The 22206-nt window shown below is 32.0% G+C and overlaps 1 protein-coding gene across 3 annotated transcripts; it reads left to right on the top strand.

Moving 5' to 3' along the window:
* The first annotated feature begins 6133 nt into the window (after window positions 1-6133).
* On the top strand, window positions 6134-21731 carry LOC103792009 (alpha-S2-casein-like A). 3 transcript variants are annotated; one of them, XM_078367780.1, is made up of 12 exons: window positions 6134-6196; window positions 7479-7508; window positions 8287-8310; window positions 9832-9858; window positions 10299-10325; window positions 11401-11424; window positions 11508-11549; window positions 14876-14899; window positions 16479-16502; window positions 18169-18292; window positions 19319-19364; window positions 21444-21731. In XM_078367780.1, exons 1-11 carry the CDS (start codon window positions 6146-6148, stop codon window positions 19342-19344), a joined length of 423 nt encoding a protein of 140 aa, XP_078223906.1. In that variant the 5' UTR covers window positions 6134-6145; the 3' UTR covers window positions 19345-19364; window positions 21444-21731. The 3 variants fall into 3 exon arrangements, 1 of the variants encoding a protein (XP_078223906.1); XR_013533290.1 differs by lacking the exons at window positions 6134-6196; window positions 7479-7508; window positions 8287-8310; ... (3 more) ...; window positions 11508-11549; window positions 14876-14899 and adding exons at window positions 16007-16138; window positions 16589-16630 and having other exon boundaries at window positions 19321-19364; XR_008479906.2 differs by lacking the exons at window positions 6134-6196; window positions 7479-7508; window positions 8287-8310; ... (4 more) ...; window positions 14876-14899; window positions 21444-21731 and adding exons at window positions 16007-16138; window positions 16589-16630 and having other exon boundaries at window positions 19319-19331.
* Window positions 21732-22206: the final 475 nt, after the last annotated feature.

Below are 22206 nucleotides of genomic sequence, written 5' to 3'. Positions count from 1 at the left end.
AAATGACTTAAACAGTCATTAGAAAAGAAATACATTTTTCTTTAGCCAAAAAAATACATCTTTGTGCTTTTATAAACTTCACCAGAAACACCTTTTACTCTCCTACTATTTTAACTCTTAATACTCCAATTCCTAGTGAAAAAAAAACAAGGTTACTTAATTTATTTAAGATTTTAAACTGCTGGAGATAATTTTGAGATTAAATTTTCTTTTTTTTTTTTTAGACAGAGTTTCACTGTTGTTACCCAGACTGGAGTGCAATGGCATGATCTCGGCAATTTACCCAACTAATCTTACCAAGATTACCAAAGTCATGTAAAATAAAAGGCATCTGAGTTAGCTTCTATTCGTCTGACAAGGACTGACTTTTCTTTAAGCAAATAGCTTAGAGCTCTTTCAAATAATTTGGTAGTGAAATATCACTTCCACATGACACATAGAAATATATAAATATAACAGACATACAAAGTCCAGTTCAAAAGATTTTTCATCTGGCTGCTTTGAAAAAATTTTCTCCATTACTTTAGATTATTAACAATCATTGTCAGCAAACTGACGCAAGAACAGGAAACCAAACACCACATGTTCTCACTCCTAAGTGCATGTTGAACAATGAGAACACACGGACATAGGGAGGGGAACATCGCACACCAGCGCCTGGGGGTTGCTGGTGCCAGGGAAGGAATAGCAGGGGGTGGGGGTATTAGGGAGGGATAACATTGGGAGAAATACCTAATGTAGATGATGAAGCAATGGATGCTGCCAACCACCACCATGGCACGTGTATACCTATATAACAAACCTGGACAATCTGCACATGTACCCCAGAACTTAAAGTATAACAAATAAATTTTTTAAAGAAAGAAATGTTATAGGAGCTGACAAAAGGTGAAGAAGTTATTTAGCATCTCAGGCCTTTTCAAAAGAAAGCAAGTGCTAAACTTCTGGGCTATCAATCTGAAGAAATGCAAAAGGAATGTGTCTTAAACAATCAGTCATATTATTTTAGAAGAAAAAATTCACAATATAAGATTCTTTTTCATATAAAATTAAATTTCTATTAACCTTTTTTTGTCAAGTGTACCTTTTTATAGCTATAACTTTCCTTACATTTATTTTCTTGTTTCTTTTACTTCATTCCATATACTTCTAAATGACCTTTGAATTAGACAAAAAATATTTACTGCTTAATAAAAACACTTTTGAATATTTTTTCTGCATGTTTAAAATTGGAAATTACCCAGACATTTAATATCTATTTTTAATATAACCTTAGAATCTAAATGATATGAGAAGTTTAGTATAGTGGATTAACCCGTACTGATAGTGGGTAAGCCTCTACAGTGTTTCACCACTGAGTCATTTCTGCTCTCTTACATGCCTTGGCTTTTCTCTTCAGAGGTCTTGTACCTCCAAGAAGTCTCAAAACATGGAGTGACCAGCTTCCCTATATATTTCCTTAATGAGTCTTTTTAAATTAATGTTGTTGGGGGTTCCCTGTAGGGCTGCTGCACATTACAGGAGGTCAACCCCCCAGACACTTTCAATTGGCTTCTGGTCACCCAGGGGCACCTTTTGCCTGAGAGGAGCAAAATACCCTCTCTTCGAAGTTGAGAAAACTCATCCTCTCTTTAATCTAGGAAAACAACTGTTTGGTTCCTCACACAAGTATGCAGACAGGACAATTGTGCTAATTTGGGAGAAAAAGTAATGGAGAAGACCTTTTAGAATGTACCTCTTTATACATTTTAGGGAGACATGAGACGTTAATGAAATACATGTAAGGAATGTTATATGTGGTTTTGTCCAGAAAGGTGGGACAATTGAAAGCAGGGGCTTCCAGATCATAGATCAAACAATTGTCTGATTTGTCAATTGAGTCAAAGAGTTAGGTTATTGTGTAAAGACTTAAAAATGACTGAGTTAAGATAAGGACTTGTGGAGACCAAGGTTCTATCATGCAGGTGAAGCTTCCATGTAGCAGACTTTGAAGAGAATAGATTGTAAATGTTTCTTATCAGACTTAAAGAGTCTGTTCTATCAGTAATTCCAAAAGGGAGGAGGTTATAAAGAGGCATATTTAACCCCCCACTTCCCATCATGGCCTGAACTAGTTTTTCAGGTTACCTTTGGAATGCCCTTGCTGAGAGATGGGGTTCATTCAGGTGGTCAGGGACCTTACAATTTTAGTTTTGGTTTACACCTGCAGGTATTAACACATTCAAGATTGTTTTACAGTTCACTGAAGTCCTGTGTTGTGTTTTTAGTTTTTTTTTTATTATTTTTGATAGTTTTATTTCTATATTTTCCATTTTCTTAGTTTTTTTCTTTATTATTTGGTATGCGGTTATTTATGTACTTTTTATCTCAAATACTGTATTTTTAAATATACTCATGCTTCCCTCTATCTTAACATAGAGAATATAGTTACAACACATATTTATATACTTGTTTACTAATTCTATCATTTGCATTATTTCTGGGACTATTTACGTTGACTGATTTTTTTTCTTTATTGCAAGTCAGGGTTTCTTTGTTATATGCCTGATAATTGTTTATTGGCTGACAGAACTTGAGATTACCTTATTTGAGTCCTGATATTTTTTATTTTTTTAAATATCACTGAGCTATGTTCTAGGTCATAGTGAAGTTGCTTTTAAACAATTTTCACTTTAGATATTTGCTTTAAAACTTCACTAGGAAATGCAGAGCAAAGAATTCATTCATTTACAGGTAAGCTTAACACATGACTCAAGCAATACCTTTCTAAATATTCTAACAATATCATCTATATTACAAAGTATTTCCACTCTGGCTGTTGGTAACATGGTCTATTCCCAGTCCTGTTTGTGCCCCAGGCATTATACAATCTGCTTCTTTCTGATATTCTTTCCCTAACCTCATGGAGTTTTCTTACATTTATTCCTGCGAATCAAAACTCAGCAGATAATTAAAGGCAACTCTCTTTAGATCTCCAGAATTCCTTCCCTGTGAAGTTCTTTCCTGTCTTTGAAACTTTCTCTTTAGTATTGGGTGTTAATTTTATATGCTTGCATTAAATAATCTCAACTATCTCTTCAACTCAAGGGAACCTCTTATTCTCTTTAAATGCTTCCTTTCTCTGCTACAGTTTGTAAATGTTTTCCTCAGAATAAGGTGGGATAATTATAGGGCTCATCTCACTCCTTTCCCTTCTGCCAGGAATCACCATCCTGCATTTCTTATTATATAATAATACAAAAATTTTGTATCATATATTTTGTTATTTGTCTAATTGCTGAAAACAGCTAGTAAATTTAGTAAAGTTAAAGTAAATTTAGTCCCTGATTTGCAATTCTGGCCAAAAGCTGAACTCCAGAGTAAGAGTTTTTTGAGGTTTTCACAAGGCCCTAAAAGTCCTGCATTATCTGGCCCCTTTTGTTTCTCTGATCTGAGATTCACCAGATTTACTCAACTCCAGCCACACTGTTCTACTTGCTATTTTTAAACATGCCATGAATGATTCTATTTTAAAGCCTGGACTAGGGTGCTCCTCTCCCAGCGTTCTTCCTGGTTTATCTGCTTATTTCTTCACATTCTTACTTTTTTGCTCAGGAAGGCTTTCCTGGTTATGCTATCTAATATTGAAAACCCCATGCCTACCAAAACGTATTTCTTGTTTCAATTCCGTTTTTGCCTTTGTATATATCACTATCAAACCAACTACAGATTACCTAATTATCATGGTTATTAGTCTCCCTTTCAGTTAAACTACAAACTTCATAAAGCCTGGAACTTTTCTTTCATTCACGGCTCTATTTTATGTGTTCAAGAGTTTGTGCCATATAATAGGTTCTCAGTAATTCTTTATTAGCACCTAGCTACATAAAAAATTTTATATATTCTTTTAATTAAATATAAAAAATAGATGCCAACTATATAAGAAATTGTGTTTGTATGAGAATTACCAGATATTTTCACAGCTGTGTCTAAATTTTAACTTGATATTTTAAAACATATAGAAATTTATCATGCATTTCTTGTGAAAATCTGAGAGGAAAATTCTTTGTTGGAGAAAATGAGGAGTCACAAAGCATAGTAATTCATGGTGTTCTCAGGAAAGGGTCTGAATGAGGCATAAGGAATAACAAGAAATGGGCCATATATATCTGTGATGGAACATTTGATAACAGGAAAGAAGGAAATAAAAAATACTTATCTTAAATCAGAACTATTTCATGAATAAGCCTACATATAAAATACAGCCAATTATTATATATTATAACATCTTCATCTCCTGTTATCATGTTCTAAATCAAACTGTGTTAAAGTACTCCTTGGAATTTGTGGAACAAAACTCAAGAAAAAAATTTCTAATCATTTTGACTTCTCAGAGTTCAAGTACATTTTTAGATATTTGAACCACAGAATTACCATATTATGGAGGAACAAGGTTTAAATAGTATTAAAATAACCCACTGCATATTATCCACTCTTTAGTCCACTGGGAAACAAGGTAATGTTTTCATACATATTGTTTTTCTTATATTATGCACTTGTAAAAAATATTTTAAAGCTTATTAATACTCTTCTATGTGATAAAAATGCAATTGTTTTTAAAAGTGTCAATACCAACATACCATAAATTGCTTAAGAAATATTTTTATCTATTACAAATGTATGTTATTTCATTTTTTAATTATACAGCTAATATGTAGACACATTTTTAAATAATACAGTTAATATGTTTATTATGACACAGTCTTATAAGTACTAAGGTTTTGTTCTGAAGTCAGAACCAAGATAATCAGTTTGTATATGGCCCCTGGACCATTTTCTTCATCTGGAAATTGGAGGCAAAATACTGACATTACATAGTTATTCTGAAGATTACAGATAGAAGTAAAATGTCTAGCACAATATTTGCCATATTTTTTACTTAGTAGTTACAAGCCATTTTTAATTTTCTTTCACAAAATATTAATAATATATCTAAGAACTAAGAGTTTTCCATGTTTTAATTCTTTTATCTATGTAAAATACTATTTATAAACAAAATTGATTAGACAACAGCTATATAAAATGTTTTCAGATATCTTTTTAATAAAAAAGATAAAATATGCCATACAATTATAAACAAAGCTTTGCCTATATGAAATATGCCTTTTACATATTTGTTATTTGCATCTTAGAAGAGGAAATTATTGTTTCATCAGTGATATGGTATTATTATTAATGATCAACCTTATGCTATTATTATTCACTTTAAGAATGGATATTTTATACTATGGAATAAATTATTCAAAAATTATGCAATATAAATATTAAAATAGCATTTAATGCCTATATAAACACATCCTCTGTATTCACAAGGTGTGGATCATAGGCACATTTTTTTTATCATTGGGTAGGTTTTAAATTATTCTTTAAAAATAAATTTTAAATATGTATACTATAAAGAGTTACATAAATCAAAAATACTTTAGAATATCTTTAATTTTTACTTATTCATTTAAACATAAGGAAGGGAAATTGACTTACAGGTATTGGAAAACCTTGTGGATTTGTTTATAGCAATAGAATGAGACATCTCTCTAGCTGGAAGTGATCTTAGAGATCATGCCATCAACTCACATTTATTAAATGTATTCAGTAAGGTACAGCAATGTTCAGTGGCTTACTGAAGAGTTAGTGGCCAGTCCAGGGTTAAACTGGGACCTGCGGTATTTCTTATTCCCAATCCAGTGTTATTTCCACCTGCTGTTTCCTATTAGGGAGCCAGGCTGCATGTTTTGACTCCCTGAAATCTGATTTTACAAAGAGTTCCTATTGTATTTTGTTTTTCTGATAATCATTCTTCATGAAATGCCTATCATTGGAGATTAACCCCAATAACCAGTGATATTTGAATGAATCTTCCACATTTTAATAAGCATGCCTTTAAATTAGTCTTGTTGGAAAAAAAAAGTCTCCTTCAAAATAAACTATTATATTCATACTCATATTTGTGAGCTTCTCAAAAGCAAATGCTTTCAGTCTTCATTGTCTTTTTACTATCATCTGGTATAAAAACAATAGTAGGTAAATAAATGAAAGCATGCATATTTTTGGAATTATAAAATATATGATTAATTTTCTATACATGCTTTTGCAGGACCAAGCAACCATGAAGTTCTTCATCTTTACCTGCCTTTTGGCTGTTGCTCTGGCAAAGCTGGTAAGCATTATGGGACATATAATGATATCCATTCTTAAGAAAAAATGAACATTTTACTATATACAGAAGATTCAGGCCTTGGCAATAATAAATAGAGACTAGATATGTCAACTTTTAATCTATGATCAATGATATTCTTGACCCTACCTTAAAGAGAGTGTGCAGGCAAATCTGTCTACAAAATGACTTCACTCTAGTATTGGATAGGCTATAGGTATAGGGGAACAAGGCAGGAATTTTCCTTCATAATATGTTGGAATGTATGTCAAAATTTTCTGAAGGGGTTATTTCCTCTCTGCAGCATGTTTCTAGAAGTGTAAGAAAGCCCCACCAGTATAATTGGGGATTCCAAACCTAGCTATCAATGATGTAATAGAATTTTATCATTCTTGATAAAAATAATTAAGAAGCCATGATGATAAAATATACACAAGGATATGATACAAAAAATGGACTTAGTAGCTCTAGATTTTCAGCAGAAACTTTGTGAATTATTTGCCATATAACCCAGTGATTATATAATAATGACATTCATGTCACAAAACTGTAAGTATGTAATAGACAATACATATGAAAGTGATTTGCATACATGGATATAGATACATATATATATACATTTTGTACTGTACATAATTTTAATCTTTCAACGTTATTAGCACTCTCATTCTAAGGAAAAAACTCACATACCCACCTCCTTCCTACTCCAACATGTCACTCCTCCCGAAAAGTCACCTTTTACTTTTATAGTGCTCTGTGTACTCTTTTATGACACACATCCCCTTATGTAAGAGATACATACAGACAGGCATTTGTACCTTCTAGTATTTATAGCCAATTGAGTAAATCTACAGTGAGAATTTCATTTTTAATATGAACAAGTTGGTTTAAAAAAGAAAAATAAACTGCTGTAGCAATCAATAATACACAGGATCAGTAATTTCTTCTCTCTTATACTCTACTGGTGGTTACTAGGTGTAACCACTCTCTTCCCTCCACTTGTTAAAATTAAATGTTGGCCCCAATTGGTTCATTTAATAGAAAAGGATAGTCAGCTAAAAATCAAGGGACATTTGTTTCAGAGTTTTTCTGGGAAATTCAGAGTAATGTTTTTATTGTTTATTGACAATATTAGAAACAATGATAATTTTTTAAAGGAGACCCCCATTTCATTAAATTTTCACAAGAATCAGTTTTATAATATTTTATTGCTGTTAAACAGTAGAGACAAATTCACATTGGCATTTTAAATTAAATTTGTGTTTGTTTCTTGTGACTTATATAGGAGATAAAGCAATCCTCCTCTTCCAGTGAGGTAAGGCACTTCATTATAAAAACAATTCCTGGCATGTAAAAACACAAATGTCCTGGGTTAGTTACATTTGTGATCAGTAACAGCAGAGTTATAGAATCATGGAAATTTGAAGTACAATTATTGCTTGAACATGTGGGGAGAATAAACCAAAATACATGCATCCAAATGTAATAAGATTAGATTTGGGCACTTTTCCACTTGATTCTCTTGTAGTTATCCAATAATGGTGATATTAGTGTGGAAGTAATGGTGAGCACCTGTATCTTGTGAATATACTGACAGGAGTCCATTGGGTATTACTATGGAGAAAGGGGTTCAGGTACACTTACATCTATATTAAGTGCTCATTTCTAAACTTCTTCATGCTCATGGCTACATACAAGATGTCCAAAGATCTTAAATTTTTGCCAAATAATTGCCCTGTAATGCTACTATATATTTCATTTAGAAATCAAAAAGAGAAAAAGCAAAGGAAAGAAAACTGTGCAGAGGACAAATAAAATTGTTCCTTTGCTGTTTGCTGTTGGCACTTGCAAAATATGTATTTGGCTTATCCTGTAAGTATATTAAGAATTCAGATTACATTATTTAACTAGAATATAATAATAAGTTAATTATCTAGGTAGAGTAAAATTTTTGGTCAAATTTGCTCTGAATTAAGGAAAAGACTAAGTATTTTATCTTGAGCTACTTTATGAGTATGGATTGATACTTATTTGGGTAATATGAATAAAAAATTTCATAAACAAGTAATCAGATATATTGTTATTTTTCTAAGGAATCTGCCAGCATCTACCAAACAGTAAGTCATAACTACTTACATTCAATATTTTAAAATAATTTGTCATTTTTATATAGCTATAAAATGAATATTATTTTTTTTCTGAAGTTTAAGCAGAACAATTATATGGTCCTCCAAAGCAGTCAGGTAAAATTCATTTGTTAATGTTGTGTTTGATTAATGAGGTGTATTTTTATCAATTATAAACTATTTTTCCATGTGACTCTTATTTTTGCATCTCCAAATATAAAGTGAGTGATGTTTTTATTGTGTTAACTGCTGTGAAATTATGTGAAAGGGTCACATGAAATCATGTTTGTTGATCATTTGTAAACCAAGTTTTCAAAGTGTCATCTCTTTAAACAGAGTTATCTATGATTGATAATCTACTCTTCACCTCACTAACTTTTGACTTTTTGGACCACCATTTTATGTATTTTTAAGGAATAAGTCATGCTAAAAATCTATATAGGAATTATGGAAAATTATGTCTCTCTTGAATGAGGATTTGAATTAATTCTAGTTTTGGTTTAGGGAGGGCATTTGCCCCAAATTCTAGCATGTATAAGACCTTGATTTTAAATCTGATCTTCAGTAAAGTTGAAACTAGCCTAAATAAAAAGTATACTTGTGGTAAGAAAAATTTGAAAAACAGGACAACAGCATGCACTTGTCCTAATTCAATGAATAATTCAATTGAAGAACATTAATTTGTGCAAGAATCAAGGAATCCACTAAATACTTCCACAGTTAGTTACAGCAAAGAGTAGAGACCTAGAAATTTATTTTAGGCCCTGCACCTAATAACACCTAAAATGTTATTTTAATTCCTGCACCTAATATTTAATATTTCTCTCAAAATTTTCCCTTTTAAAATTAAATACATTTGTTTTTAATGAAAACTTTTATAATCTCTATGCAAAACACTGGTTTGAGTCCTAATTATGTATTTCTAATATACATTAAAATGTGTTTACATTTATTTAAAGTTAAAAATAACTATTCAAGTATGGACTAAGTTAATTTTGTGTACTCATTTATTTAACAAATATTGTTATTTTTTGTTTGCTTGTTTGTACAAAGTGGTTTATTTAAAGAGAGAGAGAAACAGCTGACTCTCACACTGAGTGATAGAATCCAGAAAGATGGAATCCAGGAGAGGAAAGCAGCTTCCACACTGAGTGGAAGGGAATAGAGACAGATGGAGTTTAGGAGGAGAAGACAGGCTTCCATGAGAGAGTGTGGAAGGGGCATTTAACAAATATTATTGAGAAAAAAATTATACCGCAGACAATACTCTAGGCTCTGAAATACCACCATAAGTACAACAAGCAAAATCACTCCCTCATGGTGCTTACATTTGAATTTACCACTGTCAGCATGTTTATTATGAAATGAACAATTTTGATGTGATTAATTCAAAGCCATAAAATGAAAATGAATGTTTCTGTCTGTGATCGGTGGGTTTTCTCTTTACATTCAGTAGAATATACTTTATAAACAATACTACAGAAATAATATGTCTAATTCTTTTTAAACTAGGAAACTGCAAATAAAATAGAAAAAATGGTGAGATATTTTTTATTTATCTGAACTATATTTGATTGACAATATATATACCCAATATTAAACATTAATAATAGTCTGTAAAACACTTGGAATGTTTCTCTTTTAATACTCCAGAAATTAATTTTATATTACTTTAAAATTATAATTTCTTCCTGCATCCATTCTTTTTATTCCCTTAAATTTACCCTTATTCTCATAATGGCGTTACTTCCATTTAAATAACAGATAATTTGAATCCCTCCCATTTGTTTTCCAAAGGTGATCAATAAGAAGAATCTGTGAAACCTGATTATATTATTTTTATTTCAGTTCTTCTTTAGATGTTTAATACATTGATTAAGTAGATAATGGAGAACACATGTCTAAAGTAATAACTGCTATTCAAGGATTCAATTTATTCCTATCACCAAATTATTTTATTTTTATTTTCATTTATCAAGCAATCTTCTAGCAGTTCATCTGGTGAGGTAAGATACTGTTTCATTTAAAGTCAAAGAAATAGCAACTTTCTATTAGTATTATATAACAGTTTAATAATTTACATCTAAACACTCAACGGGAGAAATGAAACAATCACATACATGACTCAAAATCATTTTGGGTGGCTGAAATTGACTATCTTGAGAAGAATAATTGAACTGTTTATTCTCCCATATTCTCTCCACAAATGTATATGTGACTCAATAGGAAATTGCATTCCTGTGCAAATCAAGAGCTTGCCAATTGTCTTCACCATCATTTCTCTTTAGAAACCTTCTCAACATTGTTTAGCACAGCAGCTCTCAAATGGTAGTCCCAGATAAGGAGCATCACAGCACCTGAAAAACAATTAGAAATACAAAGTTATAGGCCTCACGGCTGACTTACCAAAGCAAAAACTCTGGTTTGGAGCTAAGCAATCTGTATTTTAGCAGGGACTCTACGTTATATTGATACACATAATAACTCTGATAACCACTTTTAAGAAGGTTGAATGAAGACTTTGGTTAGGGATTGTGTAGGTCACCAACCTATGAAACATTCTGTGGTGAAGAGCCAGATTGTAAGAGTACCCTAGAAGAGCAGGCAGTATCCTCATGGATTATGGCCCAGTGTCCCATGGCCTTCAACAAAACATAAGTTCTTTATAATCAGTGCCTTTGGAAGCTTGACTGAATCTTTTCTTAATTTTGTTTTGATCTCACTCTGAGAGCCTTGAGCTGCATCTGTCATTTTAACAAAGTGTATGTAAAGTTTAGTTTACCATAGCTCACCAGATCTATTTTGCATATTTTTGGTCCCTCTGTAGTCACATGAAATGGTCTGAAACATGTTAAATTAATAAATCATTAAAAATAAAACATATTTGGTCTTATTATGTTGACAGAAAAAGTCCTGGTGATAAATAATGTAATGTATTTAATTCTTAATAAGTGAGAGTATCTTAGTGCTAGTGGGCTGGACCCTGAATGATTACTTGCCCCTAAATTTTTCCTAAAATTTTGTAGAGACAATTGTTACTAAGCCATTCAAGTAAAGCTATTTATCATTTTGCATCTTTAGGAATCTGCTCAAGTATCCACTGAAGTAAGTCATTATTTAAATAAAATCAGTATCATTAGTAATATTTTATTTTGTGTTTCTCTAATAAATGCTTTGGGTTTTAACAGAAAAATGAACTGAATAAGGAAGAGATCTACCTAAAGCAGATGGTAAGTTTTCATACAATCTATTATTTCAAGTAAAAATATATTTTACAATTATTTCTTCTTCCAAGAGATCATATCGTTTCTTCTCAATGAAATATTTAGCACCACATTTATGATAAAATTACTTTTTTCTATTGTAGTTACTGTGATATGTAAACACTATGTTAACAAATATATCTGAGTTATCTTTTAAGAAAAATGAGCAATACGACTAAATTTGAAAGAATTACAAACATAGTAATAAATTATGAGGCTGGGAACAGTGGCTCAAACCTGTAATCTTTGTACTTTGGGAAGCTGAAGAAGGAGGATTGCTTGAGACCAGAAGTTCAAGACAACCTAAGCAACATAGCAAGACCTCAACTCAACAACAACAAAAAAGAATTAATCTAATTGAGATATCATCATAGTTTAACAAATATAAAATTCATCACTCAGCTCTATGAAGTAGCAACCAGAGTTGACAAGCTCTTAATTACTCATATTTTAAGCCATAGGAAGTCACGTTACTCATCCTCTGTGGGCTAGAGAAATGTGCAGTGCAAGGAAAGAGGATAGGTTTCAGAGTCAAGTGATTTCCCTTTGAACTTCAGTTTTTCAAGTTATTATTTAACCTCTCCACCCTACATTTTCCTCTTCTGAAAATGAATTTAGTAATGCTAATCCTACAGGTTTTTATAAGGATGATGCTAGATAATACACATAAATTAAATAATCAATTGCTTGAAAAATTTTAAGATGTACCAAAAGTACCAATTATTATTAAATATAAACCCAGAAAATTCATTTTAAATCTTTTATAACAGAAATAGCTTCTTATTGAGCATGTTAAAACAAGATTTCTAAGATAAAACTATCTTATTTTTAGAAAATTCCAAATGCCCTAGTAATTTTTTTATACTTTGTCTAAATAAATTAATTGCATTCTTCCCTTGTAACACTACTGTTGTAATCATGTGTCCATTTAACCCTTATTCCCAAGCAATTCAAAAAACACATGTTTTATGTACCTATTTATTTATCTATATCAACTGGAAATTCTCCAAGAGTGAAGATGTCATTTTAAGTGATTCCACTTTTAATTTCTAAAGAAATTTTTGGTTAAGAATTCACAGCAAAATCAAGGAAGAAACATACTAAAACATTTTTCAGATGCACATGTGTGACAGGTACTATGCAAACGACTCTTCATATTTCAATCCACGTAAAACTTCAATGTAGGTGATGCTTATGAGAGGTAAAGCAACCAGCCCAGGGGAAAGGGATGTAAACTGAGTTGTCCCTGACTCTAACTACAAAGCTTCTGCAACCAGATGTGGAAAAATGAATGAAAAACTAAGACAAATTTCTTAAGAATCCTCCACTTCCCTTCACACACATTCTTTTGCTCTTTGCACTCAGTAAAAAGCTTGACTTCAACAGGAATACTAAAATAACCACATGATTTATTTAATTCTGAAGTTTACTTTTTTAATGTAAGCACTGTGATATTGAATTTTATATTGAAAATGCTTCTCCTTGGTCAATTTTATATAATTTAGATATTATCTTAAAAAGTTTTAAATTTAGTTTCGCTCAGATACGCTCTAATCCATGAATAAAATTCAATACTAAGGTAAATACATTTTCTTTCTTTTTAGAACAAAATCAACCAGCATTACCTAGACTTTCTCAAATATCTTCAGGCTTCTCACCAACTGCAGGTAGTTATGAACCCAGAGAATCAAATTAAGACAATAACCTATTGTAATAGTCCCATTCCAGTGAGTTCTGCATTTTTGTTTGCTTTTTTCTTACTTTCTTGTGAAAGAAAACATAATTAAATTTACTGGAAGGAAAATGTTCCAATCAGTTTGAATGTTGAAATTGAAATACATTTAAATAATATTTTCTAGAATAGAAATAAACCACAAGTCATTAGCTAAAATACTACTAAAAAGCACTAGTAACAAGATTTATAAGTATCAATCCGCCTTACCCCCCAGATTTACATGCCCTCAAAAGATCTCCATTTATCTATGGTGCTCAAAGTCTTTGTTACTTCGCTTATCTCTGTATCTTAGGTATTTGCCATGGCAGGTTTTGTTGTCTCCTTGACTTTAAAGTCAATTAGAGAGTAAAGGTAAAGTGCGGAATTGCATATGCTATATATACATCCAACTTAGGAAAAGAGAAGAAAGATACTTCATGATCAATTTTTCACATGGAAACAATAGTTTCTTCTCCCTTAGACTCCACTAGGCTTAACCACCTCTTTCTTATCTTTTTGTTTTTTAATTGGCCTCAATCATTTCTCTTACTAAAATATTTTTACTTAGCTAAAAGTAAATTACAGTTTTTAGTGGATGGTTAACACACAAATGTTTTGCCACATTTTGATTTTAAAGTCAATTATTTATATAAAGACAATGCTTTAATGTTCAAAGCTTCTCTTTGGTAGAGGACAAAACTAAATACACATTTTCTTATCCGAGGAATAGCACATTTCCACATATAGTATTCTACACTTTAAAAATGTGTCATCTTTAATAACTATAATTCAATAGTTGTGCCAACCCTTAAATATGATAAATGAATTAAATTAGTAATTTCTATTAGGTACAGAAACATTTGTGTATTGCTATTGTAGGAAACTACAAGAATTTAATAAAGGAAGACTCATTTTACTCAACTTTTTCCAGAAAGGAACAAGTATTCCACTTGATGAATTAGGTCATAAAATTGAATGTTATTCTTTACATTTGCTATTATGCAGAAAAAAGAGCATCATTTATCTAGTGAGATAAGGCAGTTTTTCATGTAGACAACATCTTGGCATCCAGTGCCAGATATTAAATTCTGTACAAGGCTGCCTTTATTCCAATTTTTTATTTTTTATGCATAAGATAAGCATTACAGAATTAGAAAAAATAAAAAGTTCAGCAAGGTTAAGAATACTTTGTGGATGCCAACTACAACTGCAACATCAAAGTTAGCAAGATTAGATTTGTACAGGACCAGGCTCCAGAAAACTGTTTAATACCATTTCTTTCACCAGCAGTCACTGAATAACAATATTACTTCAGGAGTCATGGCATCCATTCTCTATTTTGTAAACTGGACAAGAGGAATTTATTATATGCTTTCTGAGTAAAGACTCAACTTCATAGATTGTTAATTTTCAAATATGTTTCTACTAATGGTGCATAACATATGCCAAGAGATACCCTGAACATCACCTAATGATTTGCCTAGTTTTGTCCTCTTGTGGAAAACTGTGAAACTGCATGGTGGAAAGTAATATCTTAATTGATATGTAATTAAGGTGTCTTATCTTTTCTTTTCCTAAGGAATCTACCAGCATCTCCCAAGAAGTAAGTCGTAACTACTAAAATTAAATAAAAATTTAAAGTTATCTTTTATTTCATAAGTTTTAAAAAGTTATTTTTTATTTCATAGTAATTATGAAATAACTGTGCCAAAGTGCTGAGATTATAGGTATAAGCCACCAAGCCCAGCCTGAAACTTCATTTTTTAAAACCGCACAGTATGAAATCTAGAGCCTGTCAATTGCTATCACTAAAGTTTTACTCTCTCAGTATTAGTTAGGAGATAACTAATATTAATTAGGAGATGGCAAGTATAATCCACTAGGGTGAATTATATGACTTATTTGGTGACTGCCACAAGAAACACCTATTGTACTAGAAAAATCCAGGTAAGTGAGTATAATTGGAAAAGGTCCTGGAGAAGGGAGAAGTATGAACTGTGAGCTGGAGTCTGGTGACCTGGGGCACAATCCAAGGTCTTCCTCATCAATGCCTTAGGAAGCATGTTTTATTATTTCTTTCAATCTCAGTGTAAGAGCCCATACCACTTCTAGAAAGGGCATGTGAACTTTGGTTTATAAGGGAGACCTGTGGGGATCGCTCCCGTGTGAGGCCCCTAGGAAATGGGTCTCGCCAGTAGTGAGCTTGAGCCCGGACACAGATCCCCGGTTGGGGGAGTCGAGCTGAGGGAAAGCAGGAACCGAGTGAGGAACTATATGTTATTCAAAATAATTAACAGACATTACTTTATGGATATGAGGACTTGGGAGGCATTGTGTCTACTTTCGGCTTCTTATAGTTTATTGTCTCATTGTGTTCATTTTGGACCCTTGTTACCCTCATTGTAAAATATTAAGTATTTACACTTGGTAACTTACTTACCATAACTTGCTGGGTGTAACTGTAACTTACTTACCATAACTTACTGGGCGTGACTGTAACTTACTTACCGTGACCTATTGGGCGTAACCTACTTACTGGAAGTAACCTACTTACTGGGCGTAACCTACTTACTGGGCTTAACTTACTTACTGGGCGTAACTTAGTGGGCGTAACTTGCTTACTGTAACTTAAGTTCGTTGATCTGGCGTAAACAACTTTAACTTCAGAAAAGTATATAATGAGACATATTGCGAAAATAAAATTGCTGCATGGGCATAGCGCATGTAGCCCTCCGGACCTCGCTCTTTTCTATCTCCTCTTTTTTTCCGGTGCACGCTCTCTTCCAGGTTTGGGACCCTCTCGCTGGACGAGATTCCCAGGCTCGCGTTCAGTTCACAACAGGTTTACATCACACCTCACCTGGCCCATATATATGTTCATTGTTTTACCTGACTACTCTCTGTTGTCATTTTATACTGTCTGAACAATACACCTGGATGAAGACTTTGTAATAACGCGTATCTTTGTGTCATTGTTAACACAGATTGTGTGCTCTAATAATGAATGTTTTAATGTAATGATTATTAATTGATTTCTCTAATCAGTGGTTAAGATCGCTTCTCATTAACAATGGCTTGGCTCTGAAAATTTTCAATTAGCTTTAGCTCTTTACTATAACTAGTTAGATACAATTACTGGTGTATCATACAAGTAAAGCTGTTTTTCAATATCTTTCCTTTAGGAATCTGCTGAAGTATTACCTGAGGTACGTAATTATCTTTGAAACAAAATACAATATTACCCAGTAGTAATTTCTTTTGTTTTCATACCGTCGTTTTTTGTCGTTAACAGAAAATAAAGACAAATGAAGAAAAGAAATACCTGAAACAGCTGGTAATTATTTCATAAACTTACAGTACAAATAATATACATATACATACACACACATATATACTTGTATATACATTTGTATATATAATCTCAACTCTTTCTTCCCCTCAACTTTCATATCATCGAATTCTAAATAAATATTTAAAATCTAATTCAAAATCTATAGTAGCTCTGTTGTTATAGTGGTATGCACCCTTTTTTTCAAATAAATATGAATGTCTCTTTTAAGAAAAACAATTTTAATCAATTGATTTTTGAGCAGTTGCCGATCTTAAAAAATAATGATTGCATTGCAAATGATTTAATCGAGGTACTCGTATAGCACATCTACATTCCAACGTGTCTTTGACAGTATGCTATGACCTGATTTCCCAAAATTAAAAAACGGTTAGTGACTATTTTCAAACCATAGTTCTTGTAGCCAATCAGAGTGGTCTAGAGGGGTATGTATCTTAGTGAAAGGACATGGGCTTTGGAGTCAGGCAGTTTATATTCCAGCTGCAGCTCCATCCTTTTTTATGGCTGTGACATTTTTTAAAGTACTTTATTCCTCTCAGCTACAGTAGCTTCAACAGAAAAGTGAACATGTAAATATACTCCTGACTTTAATTTTTTTGGTTAGGATCCTTTCAGGTAATATATGTAAACTGTATAATACAATAAATGTACTATAGTAGCAATATAAAGTATTATGGTCATCATCCTCCTATACACTGCAATTTCTTGTAAAATTTCTGTAACAGAAGTACTATTTGCTTCAATATTCTCAAACTAATTCTCCCAAGTAAAAACCTTTCTGGTTTCATAAGTTATAGTTGCTATGAAGATCTTTATATTTTGTCAAAATGATCCCAGAAGAACTCTACCATTGTATCAATTGTATATCATAGTCACAGAGCCCGTCAACACTTGCTGTGTGTTTGTAAAAACTGGAAATTATCCTAGGTAAAGTTGTCATTTTAATTCCATCTTTATTCCCTACAATAATCTATAAGGTTTATGAAAAATGCTTAAAGAAAGAACTTGGACATAGCGAACATTCATTATACATAAAATAGGTGACCAGCTATAGAGAATGCTCTCTCTTTGTTAACTTAATTCTGCAATGTAAGTGATGATCAGAGAGCTTAAGCAACAAGATCAGAATCATAGATTCCAATGAACAAAATCTCAAAAAATTATGCTGAGCCTTACTGACTCTAAAGATTATATACAGAAAAAAATAATAATAAACCACAGCACTTACCTCTGTAATTCAAATAATTTTCCTCTTGGCTTCTTACATATAAATTAATTTTTTTCTCTTGGACATCTTTGTGTGAGCTTCAGAATTAGAGACTCTCTTTAAGTTCACTCCATAACATAAATATTTACAGTAATTTTTACATAAATAAACTCTCCTTCTGCTGGGTCTACCAGGAATAATTTTTAAATTATGTAAATATGTAAAGTTTTAATTCATATGCTTCAATCTAACTCTCTTTTGAACTCTGGAAGAGATTAAATGTGGTGTAATTATTAATAATTTTATTTATTTCTAGATGAAAGCCAACCAGTTTCTCCAGAAGTTCGCTGTCCCCCAGTATGCCCAGGCTGTTCCTCTTGCAGTCTATCAACCTGTGGAATCACATTCAGGAAAACACCTACCCATATATTCTAATTTGGGTATGTTTGCCTTTTAAGAATATATATATATAATTATGTTTTGTTAAAAAGGAGATAAAAAGAAATAAAGAAGAATAACTCAAGGTATCACGAAAATGTTAAATCAAATTTAAATCAAAATGTCAAGGCCAGTAATGAAATAAAAATCACCTGGTTCAAATATAACTGCAATCATAATCCTAGGGACGAAGAATTGCATTTATATTCTATTTTAATTTTCTAAACATTTGTGTATATAGTTTCTTGATTTTTACAGTAATTCATTGAAATATAAAGATAGACATAATATTAATTTTATTTTATAACAGAATCTGAAATTAAAAGAAGTGGATTCAATTTTCCCAGCTATATTTAATAGTTTACCTTCATCTAAGTCTTTTGGCTTAGAACACCTTTTCTTTAACAGAAGAAGTAAATGGCAGAGCAGAAAATTGGATCTAAAAAGGTGAAAATTGGCCTGGCTCAGTGGCTCACGCCTGTAATCCCAGCACTTTGGGAGGCCGAAGTGGGGGAGATCACCTGAGGTCAGGAGTTCAAGACCAGCCTTGTCAACATGATGAAACCCCGTCTCTACTAAAAATACAAAAAATTAACTGGGCATGGTGGTGGGCGCCTGTAATCCTAGCTACTCAGGAGACTGAGTCAGGAGAATCACTTGAACCTGGGAGGTGGAGGTCACAGTGAGCAGAGATCACACTATTGCACTCCAGCTTGTGCAACAAGAGAAAAACTGTGTCTCAAAAAAAAAGGTGAAAATTTAGTATAAATATTAATACATTTGGCATCAGAAGTCCTAAGACTAGGTCCAAGATCTGATAATTCTCTGGATTGTTTTATTTTTCAGATGTGATTGAATTTTTTAGATAGGCATGTAACATTTGGAGGGCTTTTATCATTATCATTATAGAAAATAAGACTTTCTTAATTTAGATTTAAATGTTAGATGTCTGAAATTGTTTCTAAATATTTCAAGTGAGTTATAAATAGCTTTTGTATATCAAAATGCATTATTCTTTTTCTTTTAAGAGGAACTTGTAAGATTCTTGAATTAACTGCTGCAATGTGAGCTTGGGTAAGTACCTTTAAGCATATTCATTAAACAAAAATTTAAATAGGATCTTCAGTTAAAAATACAAAATCAAAGAGATAATTTAAATAATTTAGTTAAATTTTCTTTAAATCAGAGATTGGCTTATAAAATACTTTAACTTTTGATATAAACTTTCTGATTCACAAAGAAGAGTTGTCTGTGTAACTTGCAGGCATATTTTTCCTGCAAATTTTAAAAAATAAATTATGGAAAATTTTCCCCAGAAGTAATGACTCTTAGAAGAAATCTTCACAAAGTCATGGCTATGCTACTTCGAAGTTTGCCTTTTGACTTTCATCAGTTCTGGTTGGAAAACATATACATATTTTTAGCAGATTTTTTTAAATTTTACGATTTGAGCTACTTTATACACATTTTTCCTGCAGCAATTTCTCTGGCAAAACCCATATAGATAGAGATAGAGATAAATAGATAAAGCCTATTTTCCTACTTGTGATCACTGTCATTGCCTTTGAGATTCTAATCAAGATTGCATTTGTATCTATAATAGATTTAGATTCTGATAGAGCATTAAGTCAATGGTGAGTTATAGTCATGGTTCACTTTATTTAGTCTCCTTTTTTCCTTATGTTCCCATTATAATTATTAGAGATTTCTCCACTCTGAAATTTGATCTCCCTCAGTTTGTCTCCTTTTGTTCTCTCTACATCTCCTAAACTTAGGTTGTTGGTCAAAACCTATATGCATAGGTATGCAAAATAATAAGTACACATCATCATGACAAAGGGTGCAACAGCAAATTTGATAATAGTAGTAGCTGATGCTTAGAGTGTGCCAGCACAGTTCTAAGCTTTTTTCCAATATTAACTAGTTTCATGATTACATAAACCTGTGAAGTTGTTACCATTATTAACTCATGTAATTAATGTATAAATGAGACAAGCACTGCACAAAAAGGTTACATAAATTGCCCACGACCACAGTGTATGTGATAAGTGAAAAAGCCAGGATTCCAACCTAGTGTCTGAACCAGGTCACTTCCTCTGAAAGACTCCACTGTTGAGGCAACACTGTATCCATGTTCAGGAGTTCAAGAATAATGTAAAAGGGCATTGGTCTTACAGCTTGAGGTTATTTTTGCTTGGCTCTCCTGATGATGGAAACAGATGAAGCGACTCTTCCAAAAAACCTTATATGAGAAAAATAATAAGATAATAGTTATGGATGAGAGCTCAGGTTGCAATTGTATTTTCTGAATGGTAATATTCACTTTGATGTCATTTATTCATTCTGTATTTTGAAATTGCTTATCATGAGTCCCATATTGTAGGAAACTTGGTAAGTAAAATGTGATACTTAACATTTCTTAACCTCAGTTTTAGAAGGAGAAATAGGTTTACAAAGAAGTTTACTGAGTGCAAAATTAGAATTGTGAGCATGATATCATGGTAGAATAAAAAAATTAATTGGATCAGATTAAGGCCTGAACCTTTGGGTAAACCAGAAATAAACAAAGCAAGGCAATAGCAGAACAATATTATAAGGCAGAAGTAAATTAAATTGACAGAATATTTACAAAATAAAGCTATTAATAAAAATATTTCCAATATAATGGATTATGAAGACCTTACTTTCTAAAGGTTTTTAAATTTTTTTCCAAGACAACGTTTTCCCGGTGTAATTATTTGACAAATCTCAAATCCAAATACATCAAGGAATACTCATTATAGGAAGTAATACTGTATTTTATGTCTAGTAAACTACTTGGAAATTAAGTAAATGTTTCTTCAAAATTGGATGAGAGATGTAAATATTTCTTATTTACTGGGAGCATTAGATAGAATCTTTGCATAACACAGTGAAGAATTTGGCTATTAACTATCAATCATTTAGACATTTATAAAACAAATATTAACAGCCTACTATTTTAACACTAGAAAATATCAATTAGAAATAACTATAATTATATTCTATTGCACTATCATGCATGTTCAAATGTGTATATGTATTTTGTGCATATGTATTTTGCATATTATATGTAGTATATGTATTCTGGAATATAAATTTTATAGATAATCCAATATTTTTCTTTATTCATAGGTATGACTAGAAAAAAATTATTCCTTTATAATTTCTTCGTCTATCACATCACCTCCTACTACCAATATATTTTGGCATGCTTCATGAAAAGTCAAGAGTATTGAGCCAAAAGAAGATTGTGGAATATTTCCCATATTGGTTATAATCTTTTTAGTTTGTGTTAGATATGCCAGATCTGGATTGTGGCATCAAATTTACTGTACTGATGATTAAATAAGGTCTTTTCTCCATTATCTTTGAGCTATAGAACTGTATATCACTTGCCAAAACATTAAAATTTCAAACAAACTTTTAGCTGGTGTTTTGACTTTTTTTCTTTTCATTCTTCATACTTAGAGAGACCAGGCCACTATTACTAGAATAAACCAGATTGAATGTCACTGAAATAACTTGGTACACATTTGAGGCCCTTAATTTCAAGGTTGTCTGTCATGTTACATACTTACAGGTCTCAACCACAACTGTATTCTGAACCCTTATTGGCCCTCATTCTAATATCTCTCTAGTTTGTCCCTGCTTCCATCTGTCTATCCTATACAACTTGCTCCAGAGTTCTCAAGTCTCCAGTTTGTGCCTGGCTGGTTGGTAATCTGCAATATCATTCCATAAAAAGTGATTCAGTCACTAACAAAGTATAGCTTTGAAAGCCTTCCATCGGGGTTTAGACTTGTTTCAACAAACATTTTATACTTAGGATACATCAGCCATTTTTCTGTATGCTGTACAGCTAAAAACAAAAACAAGACCTTGGTTTAAGGGCACT

The sequence above is a fragment of the Callithrix jacchus genome, chromosome 3, assembly GCF_049354715.1.
Source record: "Callithrix jacchus isolate 240 chromosome 3, calJac240_pri, whole genome shotgun sequence".
Taxonomy (NCBI): domain Eukaryota; kingdom Metazoa; phylum Chordata; class Mammalia; order Primates; family Cebidae; genus Callithrix; species Callithrix jacchus.
The sequence above is the reverse complement of the archived record's forward strand: the minus strand, read 5'-3'. Positions and strand labels throughout refer to the sequence as shown.